Source organism: Varanus komodoensis, unplaced genomic scaffold, assembly GCF_004798865.1.
Source record: "Varanus komodoensis strain SLA01 unplaced genomic scaffold, ASM479886v1 scaffold117, whole genome shotgun sequence".
Taxonomy (NCBI): domain Eukaryota; kingdom Metazoa; phylum Chordata; class Lepidosauria; order Squamata; family Varanidae; genus Varanus; species Varanus komodoensis.
Window position 1 is genome coordinate 555,944 of NW_025335336.1, and position 1,700 is coordinate 557,643.

At 59.2% G+C, this 1,700-nt stretch overlaps 1 protein-coding gene and 1 long non-coding RNA gene across 6 annotated transcripts in view; one reads left to right on the forward strand and one right to left on the reverse strand.

Annotated features, from left to right (window-relative positions):
• Positions 1 to 332: 332 nt before the first annotated feature.
• Positions 333 to 1,027, reverse strand: LOC123018857. The gene is made up of 2 exons (XR_006413824.1): positions 770 to 1,027; positions 333 to 557 (listed from the first exon to the last, which is right to left on the reverse strand). It is a non-coding gene; the product is annotated as an uncharacterized LOC123018857 (long non-coding RNA).
• Positions 1,028 to 1,392: 365 nt separating this feature from the next.
• Positions 1,393 to 1,700, forward strand: part of ZNF335 (zinc finger protein 335) — a 12,951-nt gene continuing 12,643 nt past the window's right edge. For 3 of the 5 annotated variants that reach the window (XM_044421298.1, XM_044421299.1, XM_044421300.1), the window contains exon 1: positions 1,394 to 1,473. In XM_044421298.1, coding sequence (XP_044277233.1) covers positions 1,432 to 1,473 — 42 coding nt within the window. In that variant the 5' untranslated portion in view covers positions 1,394 to 1,431. Of the gene's footprint in view, positions 1,568 to 1,700 lie in introns of all 5 variants that reach the window. The other 2 variants (XM_044421301.1, XM_044421302.1) reach the window with 2 other exon arrangements.

Genomic DNA, 1,700 nt, shown 5'->3' on the forward strand with positions numbered 1-1,700 from the left:
CATATCTCCCTTACCTGTCCTTTTTCTAAGTTAAATAATCCCTAGTTGTAACCGAGGAGCAGTTTGTTTGCCTTTCTCTACACTTTCCCCAAGTCTATAATGTCATTTTTCAGGTGTCCCACCAGAACTGTGCACAGTATTCCAAGGTTGGTGGCACAAGAAGAGTATGATCTTGTCAGTTACCGCTTTCCTAATTACACCGAGCACAAAGTTTGCCTTTTGCACAGCAGCTGCACACTGTCGGGTGACATTTCCATTAAGCTATCACCACCCAAGATCCCTTTTCTTGCTCAGTCACTGCTAGCCCAGATCCCTTCAATGTATACTTGACGTTTGGATTTTTACTTTTATTTTGCCCCAAGATGCATTATTTTACACTTGCTTCCATCGAACTGCATTTACAGTGAGATGTCGATTCACACAACTCCAAGGGATCCTTTTGGAGCTCTTTGCAACCCCTTTGTGTTTTAACCACCCTAAATAATTTGGTGTCATTTCCCGATTCCAAATCAGTTATGCCTGTTTTTTTCCTCTTAAGGACAGAAATGGCCCTCCACCTCAAAAAAACAATCCAACTGAATGCACAGGTTGTAGCCTAACCTTAACCCTGGAAAAAAATCAAGCCAGCTACATTCAATTTACACAAATTTTTAAAAAGTTGATAGGAAATGAGAAGCGCTTTCTGTTCCTAGCCCTGTGAGTTGTTTAGCTTTCTCTCTTCTAGGGACAGCGAGGCCCAAAGCCCGCCAAACACAGCGAGGCTCGTTACCTTTGGCGAACACGATGCCTTCCCCTCCGAAATCGCCTCACAAGGGGCCGATTTCTTTTTCCAGCTCAAGTAAACTGCGACCTGCACAATCTCCGCAGAACACCCGCAATACTTCCCCGCCCCCTCGGCCACCCCAAGACCCGACAGCCTCCCTGCGATTCCAGCCGCCTCCTTCGACGCGAGCACCGCCCGAGCGGCGAGTCCAAGCACGGGGCCCAGCGGTAAGGCCCCCGGCAACCACACCTGAGCAGAGCCGGCAGCCTCGGCGCGCTACCCGGAGACCCACGCACAGCGCGCGCGCCTCCCGACCAGGCCCGCCCGCCCCCGGCCCCGGCGAGGGGGCCCTGCTGTCCAGCGCGCCCCGCCCGCGCTCGCTGGCGGGCTGGCGGGCGGGCGGGCTCGGGGCCGGGCTGCGGGCGAGGCGGCCCGAAGCGCCGCTGCGGACACCTGGACGCGGGCCGCGCGACTTCAACGGAGCAGGCACCACTTCCGCCCTCCCCATGTGACCCGACACGTCACACGTTCGGCCCCAGCACGCCGAGTCCTCCGCGGAGGACCCAGGGAAATTAGTCCTTCCGGCCGGGCGGCACCGCCTCCTCGTGCACCACCGCGCGCGGTCCCGGATCCGCTGTTACCGCCAGGAAATAGTTCCGGCACGAACGATGACAGCGGTGGAGAGGCTGGCCGCAGAATTCCTCCGCCAGGTGAGGGAGGTGGCAATGGCGACCGCGCGGGTGCCGGACCGGAGGGAGCGGCAGGCGACAGAACTGGAGGCGGCCGCAGGCGGACCCGCTCGCGGTGAGAAAGCCGTGGAGGAGCCGAGAGCCCTTCCGCGCCCGTCCCCGCCGCCGCCGCCGCCGCCGAGGCGCCGGGCAAAATGGCGGCGGCCAAGCGGGGGCTCAGGCAGCGCCAAGGGCAGCCCGCCTCGGAC